Here is a 16,310-nt window from a genome sequence, read left to right on the forward strand (position 1 = left end):
GTTGGGGGAAAATATTTTTAAAGTCAATTTTTAAGAGCTGAATGCAAGTGCATGGAAAGCCTGTACTAGTTTTACCCGCTACTGAAATCTGTATACAGCAGAGTACAAGCTGCTGTCAGCCCAGGCTGAATGACTTTGGTGTACTTTCCAAGGGCCAAACTGAAAGTTGTGGTGGTTCCGCATGGTGACCTGTCTAAATGTTGACCTAAAATAAAGATAGCTGTTGTCAAACAAATGTTTTCATTGCAGACCATGTGTGTCTTACTAGTGATTCCTGCCTAATTCTGTTTGTGAATTTGGCACTGAAATGGCACCTGATGTTGGCCCCTGCTGGGTCCCCTATGGAATGAGGCCTCATTTCCTCTTTCCTGGTCTAGCTGTGAACACCCCTGCCCTCAGTTCTGACACCTCATTTCTAAATGCCTTGTCCAGAATGAAGAACCTGTTAGTCCTTCAACCCTGCTAAGGCAGCTGGATTTTGTACATATATGTGTATTGGTTTGATTTGTTCTTAGGAACCAGTCATCCTGGTTGGACTTGGGTAGAACCCTTCTAGGAAGGACCTGGTCCCTACCCAGCTTCTCATAGTTTTTCCCTGACAAGCAGGAAAAAGGCACAAGCCAAGCTTAAATAGGGTTTGAGGGAACCTATTTTAGGTTCCCAGCCTACCCGTCACAGTTCAGAGACCCACAGCTCATATCCAATAGCTGTCCCTATGCATATGTCTGTCACCTCATTGGGATAGAATCAACATGACAGGAGCAAGATGCCTGGTGGTTTCCAGAGAAGCTTCTCTTACCCTCTAGAGTCTAGTAGCAGCAAGGCAGGGCTGGACATGAGACTTTGGTTCTGAAAACCTGAGGCTCTGAACATCTTGGAGCTGGGTCTTCTTCCATGGCTCAGTCCTTGTCATAGCTGCCCACACACCAGCTTTTTATGGATCCTTTGGTAGTATCAGTGTGGTTGGGAGGAAGTGGTCACAAGGGCTGCCTCCTCTCAGAACCCTAGGTAGCCCTGTCTATGGGTCCAGATCAGGTGGGCACGGGGCTGTATGGTTCATTTGGAGGCCCCACTTCCTCCCTTATCTTCATCAGGCAATGAATGAATAAGTTTTCAATTGTAAGGAAAGAATACAGGGAGGAGAATACCTTGTCCTGCTGGATAGAGCTGGACCTTTCACCTCATTCTCAACTTCTGTCTTAGGGTTTCTATTGGCTGTGAAGAGACACCATGACCATGGCAATTTTTAAAAAGGAAAGCATTTCATTGGGGCTAGCTTACAGTTCAGAGGTTTAGTTCCTTATCATCATGGTGAGAAGCATGGCAGCACACAGGCAGACATGGTGCTGGAGAAGAAGCTGAGAGTTCTACATCTTGTTCTGCCAGCAGCAGGAGGAGACTGTACTGGGCGTAGCTTGAGTATGTGAGACCTCAAAGCTCACCCTTACAGTGACACACTTCCTCCAACAAGGCCACACCTACTATTGCCACTCCCTATGGGCCAAGGATTCAAACACATGAGTCTATGGGGGCCATACCTATTCAAACCACTACATACACCTTGGAGACTGCCTCAGCTGAGCCCACCCAGAATACATTCTGGCACACCTTCATTTTCTAAAGCTTTATTTGATTTATAAAATGTGTAAACTGAATGTCTGGTAACATTTTAAATTCAAATAAGTTAATGTGTTGTTTCTACAATCCCAGACCAGGAGACAGGAGGCTTGATAGAAATAAGAGTAGCTCAGACTGGGAACTAGCCCACAGAGGCTGTCTCTTCCTCATCACTGCCGTCAGGAACTGCGTCTGTCCCAAAGTAGCGATCACCAAAATTCCCTGCAAAAAGAAATGGGACCCTTGTGTGACTGGGTCCTCCTAGGTCATCAGCCATGCCCCTGGGCTATGACAGCCTCACCAATGCCTGGGATGATACGGAAAAGGTCATTGACACGCTTGTCCACAGCTGTGGTGATGATTCTTACACGTGGGAATGCATAGGCCACAGAGTGCACACCCATCTCTGCCATGAGCAGGGATAGCAAGAAGATCTTGTCCTCTGGCACATCATGGTCCTGTGCAGCATGGGGACAGGATAAGTTCCAACACCAAGGGAACCTACCTGCAGCCCACCCAGGCACACTTACCAGCAGTACACGTACAGCCATCATGGCTGCAGCACCTGTGGATACTGTGCAGTCCATCAGGATCACATGGTCATCACTAATGTCCTTGGGAAGTCTCAGGTAGTGGAGCTATAATTGATAGTAAGGTTAGAGTAGGGCCCCCACATCAGGCTTGTGAGCCCCCCACTCTCCTCATAGGCTGGGCATCACTGTGACCCCCAGCTCTCCCTGGCTGGACACCTCAGGCTCCCCTGTGAGCTGGTTGGTCTGGATGAGGATAGTGCCGATGCGCACATCCTTACACACAGCACGCAGTGCAGGCTCCATGGTTTCCCCTGCACGAAGAATGGACACTCCGGTGATCTAAGGAAAGGGAGGGTGAGTAAGCTGCAAGCTGGATGCCTCCAACCTATAGCCTCCTACCCCAGCAACTATTGCCATCTCACCTGCTTTCCAGCATAGCACTTTCCCACGTAGTCTTGCCCCTGTGGGGTCTGTACAGTGCAGTTCTGCATAGTGAGAGTTGGGGTATCTATGAGCAGCCAGAGCTGAGCCCCGCATCATAAGCCCAGGATGGCAAGACACCTACCCCTTCTCCCACAAACCCACACCTGGAAGGGTAGGAAGGACAGTGCATGTTCAATAAGCAGCCGCATCAATCTTTTGGAGTAGAAAATGAATTCATCCCGGCTTGTCTCCTTGTCCCTGATGGTGGAATAAACAGGCTTTAGAAAGGGATAGGCCAGAACCTGGGGGTGGAGTGGAGCAGAATTGAGGGTATAGCACTCCATAGGTGGGCCCTTACCTGATGATGGTGTGCATGCCCCGTACCTGTGGTGTACTCTTGAGGACACTCAACGTCTGGGGAAGGGGATGGCACTGGTGAGCTGAGGCCAAAGCGGCCCTAGAGATACAAATTGATTGGCATATCTTATCCAAAAGTCCCTTTCTGCCCCAGAGGACATCTGAACATCACCATGGGGGCAGGGGCACGTGCAGGGTGGAAGCTGTCTGCTGACTAAGTCTACCCATGAAAGATGACTTGTCACCTCAAATGCCAGGCAAAAGTGAGAATGCTCAATTCCGAACACTGAACACAGTCTCAGGAGGATGCTGAGGGGCTGAGGCATGAGGGTCCCTTCCTAGGCTCAGATAAAGAGGTCAGACATAGGTAACAAGGGAGCGTACTGTGGGAACAGATCTCAGCCTCCAAATGGACAGCTTGTTCCCAACTTCTCCTGGGAGAATGTAAGCTGTAGGGTCAAGCTCCACTCAGACCCATACCCCAGGTAATGTGTAGCCCCTCTCGGGAGGGAGGGCAAAGCAAGGAGGGCTCAGTGCCAAAGGCTACCCATTCAAAACCCAAGCCTGGAGAGGGGAGGACCAAGGACTTGTGAGAGGCAGGAGGGAGGGCTGGTTAGGGGGAAGATACAAACAGTGATCGTGGAAGGAGGGGTCACTGAAGCAAAAAGTGCAGGAGCAGTGCAGGGTGTGGGGCAGCACACAGCACAGCACACTCAGAGCTTGCTCTGCTCACATATCCCAACGCAGCTTCCTCTGCTCGACAGGTGAAGAGCGTGTTCAGGGAGGGAACAAGGCAGGAAACAGGTTTATGAAGAGGAAAAGAACAGAGAGAAGAACACTTAGTGGGGAGAGCAGCCAAGTCCGTACAGAAGGTGCCCTGTAGCTACCAGCTGGCTAACGACTTGAGGCAGGAGGCTGGCAGCTGTCTTGGCACTGACACCCTTGGTGCCTGAGGGTGGAGCACCACCTACACCCAGACATTTTTCCCTCCTGTTCACCAGTAACTTCCTGGAGTTGAAGGAGACCAAGTGGGTCAGCCACCACTTCCTTGGCTGACCAGAAAATGGAAAGTGGAGCTGGCTGTGCCTGGAGATTTTTCTCAGAATTGAGGCTTTATAAGGGCCCTGGCACAGGTCCATGGCACCCTGGTCTTGGTGAGGCCAAGCGGAGACTCATGCAAGGACAGGAAGCAGGGCTATTTAGACAGCCCTGGAGGCATTTCCAACACTGGCTCAGAACTCCTAAAGGTGTCCAGGGGGGCCACGAGGATTCCCACAGTGGCTCAACTGGATCTTCCCAACTCTGAGGAAAGCCTAGAAGAAGGGCAGGTCCCTGGTGCTACCTATGGCTCTTGCCTGGGCTTTCATCAGCAATGGATGATAATGGTTCTAACAGCCTACCCCAGCTTCTGTTGCAATGCCAGCATCGTTCCTTCTGTCTGTGTTGTACTGCAGTTTGAAGACTAAGCTAGGACAGGGCAGGGCCTGGGTGGAGAAGGCAGAGCCAAGCCCTTACTCCCCACTCCTCAGGGAGATTCAGCTGAGCCTATGGCCCATGGGATGGTTCACTTTATAAGATATAGTAGCCTAGATGCAGACCCAGGGTTTATGACTGCAGGAACATGTCAGTGTGGATCGTGCATGGCAGCACTAGTCCAGGAGGACAGCTGTGTTCTCTGTGGCTGGACCCCAACATAGGCTGTATGAGGAAAGAGCCTCTGTGAACATTTGGCCAGCACAGGTAAAACATAACCCTGGGAAAGGCCAGGTGGTGGTGGCACGTGACTTTAATCCAGCATTCCTGAGGCAGAAGCAGGCAGATTTCTGAGTTTGAGCCCAGCCTGGTCTATAGATCAAGTTCTAGGACTACACAGAGAAACCTGTCTTGAGAGAAAAACAAAACAAAACAAAACAAAAAAACCAACCAAATAAACAAAAACTCCTGGGAAAATTCCTTAATTTCTCTGTACCTTAGTGTTCTTATCTGCCAGCAAAGGGAATAGCAGCAAAATTGCGCCACTCTACCCCTGTGATATGGACTGTCTGCTTGGCTAGGTGACAGCTGACCCGGAGCTCTATGTAGATGTTGGAAATGCCTCCATCTGTGCAGAGTTGTGGAGTCTTACCTGACGCTGAGTTCACGCTGTGGCAGCAATACAGGGAGACACAAGGGAATGGGTGATGCATCAGTGACCAAGGCAAGCAGCCAGGCTACCCCCAACAGGCTACCCCCAGTGACAGACACTCCACAGCCCATGTGGAAATAGCTCAGGGTCTGCAAACTGCAAGAGGAGGCAAGCTTCTAAGGACCTCTAAAGTGGGGACAAGCTGGGTTGGGACCTGTGGCTCTGGGCTGTAGTAGTAGTGCCTAGGCAGGACTGTAGCCAAACACCACAGCCCAGCCATAAACCGCCTAATTTGGGACCTATAGTGGGAAAATATCACTTGTAGAGTGACCCACTCAGAAAGGGAAGATGGGGGACTCAATGCTGAAATCCACAATCCTAGACTAGTGGATAGTGGATCACCCTGTTACTCTCGGGGTTGGGAGGGAGAGGAGTGCACCCTTCCATGAATGGTCAAGTCCCCTTGCCTATCCTAGAGGGCTGGGCCATTTAAGTAAGGTTAAGGAGCAGGCTCAGTAGAGTCAGTACCTGCAGGGGACAGTGGATGTGTGGGGTTGGATGTGCAGGCTGCTGCGTGGGGACAACAGACAGGGACTTTGGGTGCTATCTGGCTGACTAACCTCTTCCAGCTGGCTGTGGACATGCTGCACAATCAGGTCAATGGCTACTGTATTCCCACTCCCTGGAGGGGGAGAAAGAGAGGATAACTCAGAAGTTGCTGGCCCTTCTGCCCCACTGGCTGGAAGACAAGGCTGACAAGCTCACCTCTGGGCACCACAATATCTGCCAGGCGCATGGTAGGCTGGATGTACTGATCAAAGGCAGGCTTGACAAACTTGTTGTACTGCTTAATGACACCCTCAATGTCCCGGCCTCGCTCACTGATGTCCCGGCGTAGCCGCCGTACCAGTCGGATATCAGAGTCTGTGTCTACGAAGATCTTCATGTCTAGGAGCTGGGTGGGAACAACAATCCAGTTTCACAGGGCTAAGGCAGCCACCAGTGGCACCATTAAATAGAAGCCAGGATCCACAGAGCCAGAGTGGCAACATGATCATTGGGGCCAGCTGCCCACAGGACACTCATTGGCCTAATCATTAGTGCATGTAGGGTGCATTCATAGGAAGTGTGTATTGGGATGCATTGTGGGTATGGGGTACAGAATAGAGACAACTGACAAGTCAGGCAGGAATGGGACTTGGCAGTGTGATGTACATATGACTTCACTCAGACCTCCCATGAATACTGGAGGAGTGGGGCTTTGTGAGCTCAGGGTGTGGCCTCCTCCAGTCAGCATGTGATCCCTGAAGGAGCTATGAGGGGATCAGGGCTGCCACGATAAGGTAAATCATGGTAAGAGTCCTCTTGGCCTGGGCCAGGGTCACACTCTGGAATATCCTGGAGGCCTTGCAGCAAAATCCCTCAAACTCACTGACTTTAAGTCCTTGTTTGTTCCTCAACAAGGAAGAATATCAAGAGCAGGGGAAACAGAAGTACAGCTCTCAACAGGTAGGAGAGGAAACTACTGTCCCCAGAAGCCACACTCCACTGAAGTAGTCAGTTAGCTAATGGTACAGAACAGCTGTCTAGGATACAACAGGTGGGGCTCATCTAGAAGTGCCTGATAGAGAGCAGTCTTCTCAGAGAGCACAGAGCATGGAGGCCATTGGGGATGAGGCAGGATGTTCAAAGGAATTGTGTTTAAGGGGACACCTGTGGAGTGTGTACTCCCAGCAAGCTCTCACCTCCAGCAGTGTCTTGTCAGCAAAGGCCATAATACCCTCAAAGATGATGACATTTGCACCATATAGTGTTTTCTGCAAAGGAACAGGGAGTTTCAATGTTCAGTTCAGACCCCTGCAGCCCCTTCCAGGGCCCTAAGACCATGGGCCTACCCAGTCCTTTTTCCGGCTATGAGTGGTGAAGTCATAGATGGGTACTTGGACGCTCCTGCCCTGCTTTAGTTTCTTGAGGGTGGAAATGATGAGATCAAAGTCGAAGGCATCAGGGTGGTCAAAGTTGAAATTGTTGCAGGCAGCCTGTTCCTGCTGCTGCTGTGTCAGAACCTAGGGGGCATGATGAAGCCCAGTGACCACAGGCCTACATTTGCAGGGGCAAAAGGGTCACAAGGAGGGAGATGAACAGGGCCTTACCTTATAGAAGGAATCCATGGACAGCAGGACCACCCAAGGCACATCTAGTGCTTCAATAATCATTCTGGCCACAGTGGTCTTCCCAGATGCACTGCCACCTCCCAAACCTGTGCGTGGAAGGTTACCTTGCAGTTAGTTGTATCTGGGCTGACCATGCAGCCTGATCCCCAAGGTGCCTTCCCACACTGCTATTACCAATGGCAAAGGCCTCCTTGGACTGTGTGCCATGTTCATTGTACCATGGTGGTCGCCCGGCTGTGTAGATGGTACGTTTGCTGGTACGAAGCAGGGGTGGCTCTGACTTGCACTGGCTGGTGGTGCGCTTCCGGGGTGAGCGCCCAGTACTCACTGGTGGGAGAAGTCTGTCCAAGGACCCTGCATTGCTGCTGTGAAGAAGAATGTGCTAAGCCTCAATCAACAGTTGTCAACCTCCCTGGTCATGCCCAAGTAGGACACAGTATGGGCTCAACTGGGGAGCGTGTGCCCAAGAAATATACCTATAGCTGGTCCATGGAGTAAATGGGGGCACAAGATCTTAGACTACTCACACAGCAAGGACAAGGGACAGCAATTAGTGGCAAGAGGACATAGGAAGGTATACACAATCTCAGAGCTACAATCCTACTCCTCTGTGGACTGTAGTGGGTAGGGCTTCATTCCCAGGGAATGAATATTCAAGGATAAGGAAGATCCCATTAAGGACTGTGCCCCTCTCCCCAACACAGCATATTCTTTGGGTACTCCAGCCACTGCTGTTCTGCAGGATGGTTGTTGCCCTGGGAGGTGAGAGTGCAATGTACTGGCCACATGCCAGTGGCAAGATATATGTTCTGGGGGACTCCCTGGTCTGGCACCTTGTCAAGAAATGTAGGAAAGAGGGGGAATATGGGGGTTGTGGGAGGGAGAGGGAGGTGGAACTGGGGGATGGTATGTAAAATAAAAAAAATTAAAAAAAGAAATGTAGGAAAGAAAGTAAGAAGGGAGGCTAGAAGGCCTATGAAGAACCCACTTCTCAGTATGACTCCTTCCGTATTCCCAAGCCAGACACCTCCAACAGCCTGTAAATGCCACCTGTACGTGTGTGGTGGTAGTTTGAGAAGGTGACCCAAGATAGAGGAGAGACTAACAGAGGGTACAAGAGGGAAATGTAACCCAAAGAAGGTCAGAGTAGATCTGTGTAACTGTGTACACTCATGCTAGGTGGGCAATCAGAACCCTGCTGATACAGCAGTTGTTCTGCATTCCTAAAGGGGTGTCATTACTAGCCATGGCCTTCACATCTGAGAATGAGCAGTGTGGTGGTATGAATAAAAATGGCCCCCATAGGCCCATAGGGAGTGGTACTAATAGGAGATATAGCCTTGTTGAAGAAAGTATGTCACTGGAGGTAGGCTTTGAGGTTTCAGAAGCCCAAACCAGGCCTAATGGCTCACTGTATCTTCCTGCTGCCTGTGGATCCAGATGTAGAACTCTCAGCTACTTCTCCAGCACCATGAATGCCTGCATGCCTCCATGCTTCCTGCCATGACAATAATGGATTAAACCTCTGAACTGTAAGCAAGCCCCAATTAAATGTTTCCCTTTATAAGAGTTGCTGTGCCGGACAGTGATGGCGCATGCCTTTAATCCCAGCACTTGGGAGGCAGAGGCAGGTGGATCTCTGTGAGTTCGAGGCCAGCCTAGTCTACAGAGCGAGATCCCTGTAGATCTCTTTGGGACAGGCCCAAAGCTACACAGAGAAACCCTGTCTCAAAAAAAAAAAAAAAAAAAAAAAAAAAACCAAAAACAAACCAAAAACAAAAACAAACAAACAACAACAAAAAAGAGTTGCTGTGGTCATGATGTCTCTCCACAACAACAGAAACCCTAAGACAGGCAGCTTCTACAGAGGCTCCATGTGCTGCATCCCCTCCCTAATACTTGCCATTTCTTCTGAGGTACAGCCTGATGCAAAAGTGCTAAGAAAGGGTTAAAGAGATGGCTCAGCAGTTAAGAGCACTGACTGTTCTTCCAGAGGACCCAGGTGAAATTCCCAGCAACCACTTGGCTGCTCGCAACACTGTAACTCCAGTTCAAGGGGATCTGACACCCTCACACAGACACACATGCAGGTGAGACACCAATGCACATAAAATAAAAACAAACTTCAAAAAATTAATTTTAAAAGGTGCTAAGAGAATGAGACATACACTTAACAGAGGCATTTTCTGGCCACCGTTGTGGTGGTATTGTGTTCCCCAAAATATTGTGCACCCTAATAAACTTATCTGGGGTCAGAGACAGAACGGCCACTAGATACAAAGGCTAGAAAATGGTGACACTCACACCTTTAATCCTAGCATTCCAGAGGTAGAAATCCCTCTGGATCTCTGTGAGTTCAAGGCCACATTGGAAAGGCCAGGCATGGTGACACACTCCTTTAATCCCAGAAAGCGAGCTTTAATCCCAGGGAGTGGTAGTAGAAAGCAGAAAGGTATATAAGGCGTGAGGACCAGAAACTAGAAGCATTTGGCTGGTTAAGCTTTCAGGCTTCTAGCAGCACAGTTCAGCTGAGAGCCATTTGGATATGAGGACACAGAGGCTTCCAGTCTGAGGAAACATGATCAGCTGAGAAGTTGGCCAGGTGAGGTTAGCTGTGGCTTGTTCTGTCTCTCTGATCTTCCAGTGTTCACCCCAATAACTGGCCTCAGGTTTGATTTTATTAATAAGACCTCCTAAGATTCCTGCTACACACCATCTAAAAGGAAATCTGTGTAGGTCATATGATCCCAGCCTCAGCTTTCAAACTACCCAAGAAGCTCTCAGGTCAGTGGCTTAGCCTGGCATGCTATGGCTCACCCATGTGGGGTCAAATTGACCTGTGGATACTGACGATACAGGATAGTGTCTGATGGGTAGGAGGGCTGCCTATAGAAATGGCAGATGGATGTGTCAGGATAGCTCCTTGTGGGATGCCTCCTACAGTGGCTGGTATAGTTTGGAGTACTGCCAGAGAAAGAACACTGGATGGAATACCAGGTAAGCCTGAGGTGAATGAGGAAGACTGGCAGGTCCAGATCAGAACAAGTATCCCTAGGGCACTCTTGGGTAAAAAAAGTATACTATAATGAAAAATGGTTCAGTTTACATAAAAGCCAATAGATGAAGGACGCTCACTTAGGGACTGAGGACATAGCTTAATAAACAAGTATGGGGCCTGATCCTCAGTATACCCCCAAAACATGCTCACCCAAATGCACATACACACCAATGTCTGTAAGAAAGGTGTGTACTTGCCGGGCGGTGGTGGCGCACGCCTTTAATCCCAGCACTCGGGAGGCAGAGCCAGGCGGATCTCTGTGAGTTCGAGGCCAGCCTGGGCTACCAAGTGAGTTTCAGGACAGGTGCAAAGCTACACAGAGAAACCCTGTCTCGAAAAACCAAAAAAAAAAAAAAAAAAAAAAAAAAAAAAAAAAAAAAAAAAAGAAAGGTGTGTACTCAGAAACCCTGAAAGCAAATATGTCAATATAATAATCAGGATTTCCCTGGAGACCACAATTTGGGACAGGGACTTTTGTCACATTTGAATGATTTACAAGTACAAGCTCTCTCATCAAAACGGAAGCTGGGTTTGTCTGGTAATTTCTATTACTGCTGCCTCACAACTCTCAGTATGATGCTTCATGGGGCTGATGTGGCTCGAGGCAAGCTTTTTTCTACCTCTGGGATAGCCCAGTTTGAGAACAATGATGTTCTCAGCTGGATAATCCTTCCTAGAACCAGAAAGATTGTGGCTGTATGCACATGAGTTGGAGGACAAGCAGTGGAAAGAATGGGTAGAAACTCAACATGTAACTGCTCACACTGGCAGCTCTGAAAGGTACAGGACAACATAGATACAAGTGAGCATCATGAAAAGAGCCCATTTGTATCCAACCAGCAAAACACATTGCATTCATCCTTGGGGACAAAGACAATAGGCCTGCTTGTTTCTGTACCATTCATCCTTACCAGAGCTCAGAGAACGAGCATAGGGAATAATTAGTCAGTCTGTTAAAAGTTCAGCCTTAACTCCACTGCACTGGAGACAAGTGCAGGAGTTGAGAGCATGAGGCTAGGCATAAACAACACAGCTGAATACTGAGAACTGAGTCTGCCAGTCAAGGACCTTAGGGACAGATAGCATGTGAGGGACACAGGTCAAGAAATGATGAGCTTACTGAAGGGGTATCACCGGCATCCCAACTCAGGCCTGCCTGAACGGCTCAGTCAAAAAGGGAGGCAACAACTATAAACACAAACAATGAGATCCCAAGGTCCCCAGACAGAGGGTAACTGGTTGCTCACCCGAGTATACTAATCCATCCACAGTAAACAAATGGATCTGTGAAGCTTATCCACTGGGCTGTCCTTTCCAGTGGGCAAGAGCTGGGGGGCCCCAGCTAGGGGAAAGAACAGAGACTCCCCAGGGTTCCAGACTGGGTCTTGCCTTGGTCCCTAGAGGCAGCATGACCACAGTACGCAGTGTAGCTCTGGGAGGCCACAATAAACAAAAAAACAAATTCAGGTTCTCTGTCTTCCCACCAGGCTTCCTCCGCTTTCCCCAGGGAGCTGCCCTCAGCTTTTGGGAGGAAACTACTCCAATGCAGAACATCTGACTTGCAAGAGGGCCAAACAACCTGATAAAGCCTGCCTGTAGGCTGTGCCCTGGCCACCATTGGTAAACACAAGTACACACAAAGCCATGACACACTCAGACAGAAATTGGACAAAGGAGGCAACAGGCTGGGGCTGTTTTCCTGATCCCCCTGATTCTTACAGTACCAGTTTCCTTGGGGGAATTTAAGTTCCCCATCAGCCACTCTTCTCCACCTTGGTGAAGATCCCTTCTAAGGCTTGTGCTGCTGATGGGAAGAGTGCACAGTTGCAAGTAGATCAGGGAGAACTTTGCCAGAAATCCACCTCATGCTGTGTCTGTACCAAGCCCAGCACCCCTTGTCCTCCTCAAAGTTAATAGCTGTCTCCTGGAGCCAGAGATATGGCATCACCCCATTTTTCACAAAAGGTGCCTCTTGATGGAAAAGTAGCACAAAATACTTCATCTCTTATCCACAGACAGACAAAGGGGCTTCTGGCCTCAATAACAAAAGTTCATTTGTACAAACAGAGTTAAGAGACATTACCATAACCTACCATCCTAAGCCAGGCACTGAGCATTGTTTGGCTCCCAGAAGCACCTGCCGGCTTGTTTGTTTTCAGAGATATCCATTGACACGCATCACACACAAGTCAGGAGTGGTCAGTATCATTGGGAAGCGGGGTTCTCCTCAGCAGGGACTCTGCTGCAACTCACCTGCCTTCTGCTCCAAGAGTCCAGCACCCTGAGATCCTGATGCCAGGGTAAGCTGGGGGGCTGCTCATTGCCAAGGATGCAGGTAGGTACAGAAGGTTCAGAGGTGGGTATCCCTGGACAGTGAGATGACCCAGGTATACGTGGTCTAGGTGCTAGCAGTTAGATTATCACTACCTCTTAGAACTACTGTTGTCCCCAAGGACAGCCTGGGATTTCTGGCCACCTGAACTGATCCTCCATGGATGGAATCACTCCTGTGGGCAGCATAGAAGAGCTAGGCAGGGTTGGACCCCTAGGCTGGCAGCAGTAGCTTACTATATATAGGGGGTGGGACACAGCAGCTAGATGGCCCCAGGAGCCCTACTGCACTAAGGGAACACAATGCTAGTCTCAGAGGCCAAGGCCACATGTATAAGAGGATCACCCAGTTAGGGCTCATGCACCAGATATTAATAGTACTAACTCTGGCCTGCACAATCCCCAGGCCAGTTGTTGTGAAGAATATTTCAGTGTTAGCCAGTATGCTCATTAGCCTGGACTTGCTGAGGACCACTGTACTTTAGTACCTTTCCCCAAATTTCCTGGAAGAAATACAGTTGTGCCCCAAATGCATACACAGCAAGACAAGGAAATCTGAGGACCCTCTAGGCCAGGTGATCTGAATGTCAGTGATGAGCTGGGTGCCTTTCCCCTGGCCCCAAGGTGCCTCCTACAAAGATAAACAAATCTGAAACTCTACCCTAACACATCCAAGAATAACTGTCCTACCCCCACCTTACAGAGGCTCCAGTAAGTCCTATGGCTACCCAGGCCTCATCAGTCAGCAGGGGACACACTCACCTCCCTACCCACAGCATAGAGAGAAAGGGAAGATTTGGTCCCAGTCTCAACTGAAATCCCTTTACTGACTTAAGATCTAATCAGAGAGGTTCTGCTGGCCTTGGGATTCTCTTCCAGGGTGGGTTGGCCTTACAGCAACCTCATTCTATGTGGCTGGCCTCCAGCATGAAGACAGTCTGGCAGGTGATTGGGAAAAAGGAAGCTTCCAAGTGGATTTCACACACCTGAACAGGAGTTACTCTGGGAGCACCTTGGAGGCAGCTCTTCTCACTAGGTAATTTATGGCTGTGTCTACATCCCTACTAGATACCTGGAGCAAGAAGAGCCTATCTGGGGCTGGAGAGATGGCTCAGTGGTTAAGAGCACTGACTGCTCTTCCAGAGGTCCTGAGTTCAATTCCCAGCAACCACATGGTGGCTCACAACCATCTGTAATGAGATCTGGTGCCCTCTTCTGGCCTGCAGACATACATGCTGTATACATAAGAAATAAATAAATTAAAAAAAAAAAAAAAAGAAGAAGAGCCTATCTATGTCTACATGTACATGTGTATGTGTTTATAGAGTTTGTTCCTCTGCCTCCTCACTCAGGTGGTTGGCTGGATATGCCCTAGGATTGCTCTGGGAGGCTAAAGTTGTTCTGGGCAGAGATGCAGAATCAAGAGGTCCTAGGGAATCAGTGCACAAGTTTGGCTGGCTGATCACAACAGAGGGATCCTAACATGTTCTTTGAGTGCTCTATCAGGTCTGTGGGAAGCTAACACTGTGCTGGTCTCAGAAAGGGAAGGCCTAATTCCAGGTTTGTTACTGTTAACATATAGAGCTGCTCCACCTACTGATTCACTAGACTTGGCCCTAGAATATCAGACCCTGAACCCTAAACTTCACCTTAACCTAGGATTTATCAGGCTACCTGGCCAATAACTCCGGCCCCTGAAGTTTCCTCTTTCAGGCTTCCATTTTAGGTCTCAGGGTTGTATGAGGTAGGTGGTGATGGGAGCTGTTACTCAGTCTTTCATTTCCCCCTGCCTATCCACTAGGTGACAGCTCTGTCAACTATAGCTCAGATGCCATCACTCACCAGGGAGTTGCTGCAGACCTTATCCTTATCAAGGAAATAGGGGTTACTGAGGACCTAAGCAGGTGCCTCATTGATAAGGAACCCACATAAGATAAAAATCATGGAAGAAGAGCTGCCCTATAATTTGCATTCCCCTGTATCAGAGAAGACAGAATCAAATGTCTACAGCAGGGTCCAAAGAGAGGAAGGGTCATCACTTGGACCACCAAAAGACTAAGAAAGGTATCAAGGTCCCTCTGCCGTTGCTAGATCTACAGTCAAGCTACTCCTCCTGATGCTTCTATGAAAGGCCTGCAAGAGGCAGGGGATGGTTCAGAGATAGTCACCAAGATCATGTTCACAAGGTAGACACAGGAATGGGAGATTAAAGGCTTCCATGGCCCATTTGCCACACTGTAACTCCTTCACTCACACACCTCCACCTGCATCCCAAGCCTCTGGGTGGGCACCATTAGCTTCTCTCCACTTCTATAATCTCAGCCTAATATCCATTTTGCATATTGACATGAAAGCCACTGGTTGTACCAGTTAAGGTCAGGAGACTGCAAGGAAAAAGCCTCGAGGGCGGCAGATGCTGGACAGGTGCTGGGAAAAGCAATAGGAGAAACCTCACACTGGACATGAAGAGGTCTATCAGCGACTCTCTCTCCTACTGCTTGCTGCAAGTGCCTGAGGCACCAAGGCAGTCTATCTTCTCAGGGTGTTTCCTCAGGAACCTTCGGAAGTATGTGGCCGGCCATGACCTCTTTGCTTCTGGTTATATCAGGACATTCTGAACTAGAAAGCGTCACAAACTCAGCCTTGTTAGACCCAACCAAGTTTTTCAGGCTACCAGTTAGAACGCCTTGGAATGTGTGAACTAGCCTGGATTTGCCTCATCCACCTCCAGCACCTGCCGTCCCAAAGTCGTCCAGGCTCACAGTTCCCCAAGCTGTGCTCTGAGGCCCGTAGAGCTGCAAGACATTTGGCTTTCAACTGGTGCAATCAGACCAGAACAGGTGCCACATGCAGTTCCAAGCACGGTCACCGCCCCCTGGCGGCCGTGGCCCGGAGTTGCTACGCGATGATCAGGCCGAGCCCTCTCCATGCTCCTGAAAGGCTGGAAAGGGCCCCCAAATTCTCGGGCAGGTAGAGATCACCACCTGTCCTACCTTCACAGTTACCACTGGCCGCCAGGTAGGTAGGAGCTGGTGAGATCAAATTCGACGAACTCAGAAGGTCGAGCACGCCCACCACCCACCTGGGAGCCTAGAGCCACTAGGGACAGAAACCCAGGCCACACAGGTCAAACAGGTTTCCACTTTCTGTGCCTCCAAAAGCTAAGGGCTTGGGCCAGTTCCGCCTTCCATCTGCTGGGGCCCTCAAGGCCACCTGTCACCTCCCTCTCCCTGGCAGGGGGTTGCCGACACATGGCCCAGGAGGCCCTAAAGCTCCGGAGAACCGCTGAAACCTGTCCAGGATCTATGCGGCTGTGCAGACAGAGAGGCCCATTTGCAGAGATGCCGCAAAGCCACCCGGGCTTTAGGGAGGGACGCAAGCCGTGCGCTGACCCCTCCCAAGAGGCGAGCACGGCCCCTGCCTTATCCAGGCCGGTGCCTACCGGTCCTCACACGCAGTCTCATTCTGCTCGGCCGAGCGGCCAGGCACGTCTGGGGCCACAGTGGATTGTAGGGGCGAAGGGGCAGCGTCCGCGGAGGCCGGCGGCGCAGCCATGGCGTCCGAACCTGGCTGAGGCCAGGGAGGCGCGCCGGGAGTCTGGCACTCTGCGGACTACAAGCCCCACAAGGCCATGCGGCAAGCCTAAGGAAGGGCCTGCGCCTCAACACAAACTCAGCCGCACAAAAGCCCTT

At 50.0% G+C, this 16,310-nt stretch overlaps 1 protein-coding gene across 4 annotated transcripts; it reads right to left on the bottom strand.

The window, feature by feature from the left end:
* Nucleotides 1-1,609: 1,609 nt before the first annotated feature.
* Nucleotides 1,610-16,199, bottom strand: Uckl1 (uridine-cytidine kinase 1 like 1). 4 transcript variants are annotated; one of them, XM_059262164.1, is made up of 15 exons: nt 16,061-16,199; nt 7,404-7,591; nt 7,209-7,315; nt 6,951-7,121; nt 6,801-6,872; nt 5,821-6,010; nt 5,676-5,737; nt 5,056-5,072; nt 2,932-3,030; nt 2,738-2,831; nt 2,573-2,635; nt 2,367-2,489; nt 2,148-2,255; nt 1,919-2,075; nt 1,610-1,839 (listed from the first exon to the last, which is right to left on the bottom strand). In XM_059262164.1, exons 1-15 carry the CDS (start codon nt 16,171-16,173, stop codon nt 1,760-1,762), a joined length of 1,644 nt encoding a protein of 547 aa, XP_059118147.1. In that variant the 5' UTR covers nt 16,174-16,199; the 3' UTR covers nt 1,610-1,759. The 4 variants fall into 4 exon arrangements, with proteins under 4 accessions (XP_059118147.1, XP_059118146.1, XP_059118148.1 ...); XM_059262163.1 differs by having other exon boundaries at nt 7,404-7,594; XM_059262166.1 differs by lacking the exon at nt 16,061-16,199 and adding an exon at nt 12,541-13,692 and having other exon boundaries at nt 1,639-1,839; nt 7,404-7,594.
* Between the last annotated feature and the right edge of the window lie 111 nt (nt 16,200-16,310).

Source organism: Peromyscus eremicus, chromosome 4 (genome assembly GCF_949786415.1).
Source record: "Peromyscus eremicus chromosome 4, PerEre_H2_v1, whole genome shotgun sequence".
NCBI lineage: Eukaryota > Metazoa > Chordata > Mammalia > Rodentia > Cricetidae > Peromyscus > Peromyscus eremicus.